A 2,404-nucleotide genomic window follows, 5' to 3' on the forward strand; every position below is an offset into this window, starting at 1 on the left:
ATATATATATATATATATATATATATATATATATATATATATATATATATATATATATGTATATATACGTATATATATACATATATATACATATATGTATGTATGTATACATATGTACTGTATATATACATATACACGCATACATACATATATATATATGCATATATATATATATATATATATATATATATATATATATATGTATATATATACATTTACATATACATTTATATATACATACATATATATATATATATATATATATATATATATATATATATATATATATATGTGTGTGTGTGTGTGTGTGTGTGTGTGTGTGTGTGTGTGTGTGTGTGTGTGTCTGTGTGTTTGTGTGTGTGTTTGTGTCTGTGTGTCTGTGTGTGTGTGTGTGCGTGTGTGTGTGTGTGTGTGTGTGAGTGTGTGTGTATGTATGTATGAATATTCATGTGTGTGTGCCCAAAGTTTACTGATCGCGGAATAGGTATGATATCACAAGTATAACACTATTCATTTTTCCTGTTCTCTTCGGCCTGGGAGTTGCATCGTATAATTCAGAAGCAGAGTAAATGTTCCGGCAGCTTCGCGTCCCATAAATTAAGTGAAAGGACACTCTGCCGCCGCCAGTAACGGCTACCGTAACGATAAGACGAGACACTTGGGTACACTTTGCTTACCACGTAACAGGAGCCGTAGTAATCATTGCCACATGAATCATATACTGACTGACCTGTTAAATGCGCGTGTGAAACTGCAGTAGCAGGCTAGTAATATCAATAGGGTCCTCATCTTGGATTCAGTTCACGGAGGGCTTTTTTTTCAGTTCATTAAGCACTGTCTCACAATTATGAATGAAAGTTTCGACGTAATCCAGAGCAGCTGTAAATGGCCCCTCGAGCGTCCGTGCCGCCGCGTCCCGCCTCCGTGACTCCGCCGCCTGGACTGAACCGACTCCTGAATTTATCATCTTCTTGTAAGATGGTGCTGCTGTTGCCAGATTCGCAACCTTGGAGCAGGTTCGCTTATTCAGGTGATGTTTGAGCCCTTCGCTGCTCCTTCAGCATTTGGGATTTGCGAGTAAGGAGTCCGTCCGGGTTTCCTATGAGAGGAAAGGACATTTGATGAGGGTATAATTCAGTAACGGCCAGGTGATATGGTAACCCATACTATGTCGTTCTGCCACGCTTTCCTCTGTAATGCGATACGCCACAGGGCACACAGGACTCCTTCCTTCGCCCTGCATCTGCTGGGGCTCCGGTGGGATGCGGGGCGGGGAGCCTGGGAATCGGGGAGGTGCCAGCGGTGGGCGTGAGGAGGTGTCGCAGGTGGTCGGGCGGCCCGTGAGTAATCTGGGTGAGGTGGACCCAGATTTGTCCTTTGCCGAAGAGCAGTTCCCGGCCTTCTGACATGTCACTTACCTGTCGATCATGTGGACTCGTACAGAAGAGAAGGGTCTCCCTAAACTTTGAAAATAATGATGTTTAAGAATGATCTATTTATTTATTTATTTACCAGTTCATTTATTTGCCTATCAGAATAACCCCCCCCCCTTTATCGCTATGATAATTAACTATTTCTCCTTTGTTTGCTTATTTCAGATTTACAATTCGTACGTAAGGCGGAGAGAGTAAAAACAGAGCGAGAGTGCGCGTCGGTGGTCGTCCGTGCGCCAGAAATAATGTCATTTTCCAAACGGAGGAGGCATAGAAAGCCATGGGAGAGGGAGACCAGAACAAGAGTCCAGAGCCATTAATGAAGCAGGTTCAATAATCCAGACTTATCGAACCTGCTCTGCCAATGGCTTTGGATGTCCATCTATCCGAGCCAAGATTCTGCCTCTGCGCGCAAGCAGACGTGTGTTGAATGCCATGCCCGCTTGACTCTGATAAAGGATGCCCTGTGCAAAGTGTAGGAAGTTCCTTTTACTTCACATTCATACATTGTAATGCATTGTATTTCTTCTTAAGTTGATGCAGAAATTGCGGTTGTTGTAGTTGCCTTGAAGAAAAATGTAATATCACTGTGCATACCGAGTTTAAAAGAAAGTTTGACCTTGAACTTGACCTCTGGGGATGTGCATGGCGGCGGGAAGCTTCGTGTTTCCATAATCATGATCTTTATATTTTAAATTAGTAAGTTCATGGGTAAGAAGCTATGCGTGCTTGTTTCAAATCGTAGGATAGACTATACAGTTCTTGCTCACTGTTAAGTATAGAAAGAGACAGAGAGAACATCAGACATACTGCGGAAGGAAATATCGAGAGAACAAGAGAAATAGGAAAAGACAGGAAGAAGATTTTTTTTATCGTCACTTTCCACTCCCAGGCTAATTAATACCAACACAATACCACCATTACTTCAACTTACAATAGTCCCCAGTATATGCAAATCAGATCAGGAAGCT

At 41.6% G+C, this 2,404-nt stretch overlaps 1 protein-coding gene across 1 annotated transcript in view; it reads right to left on the reverse strand.

The window, feature by feature from the left end:
* LOC122246699 (angiotensin-converting enzyme) overlaps nt 1–946 on the reverse strand; it is a 19,959-nt gene extending 19,013 nt beyond the window's left edge. The window contains exon 1 of the mRNA XM_043005427.2: nt 731–946. Within this exon, the coding sequence (XP_042861361.1) occupies nt 731–789 (59 nt within the window). The 5' untranslated portion in view covers nt 790–946. The remainder of the gene's footprint in view (nt 1–730) is intronic.
* Between the last annotated feature and the right edge of the window lie 1,458 nt (nt 947–2,404).

This window comes from Penaeus japonicus, unplaced genomic scaffold (genome assembly GCF_977035675.1).
Source record: "Penaeus japonicus unplaced genomic scaffold, GWHDUDI00000001_assembly GWHDUDI00000015, whole genome shotgun sequence".
In the NCBI taxonomy this organism is placed as follows: Eukaryota; Metazoa; Arthropoda; class Malacostraca; order Decapoda; family Penaeidae; genus Penaeus; species Penaeus japonicus.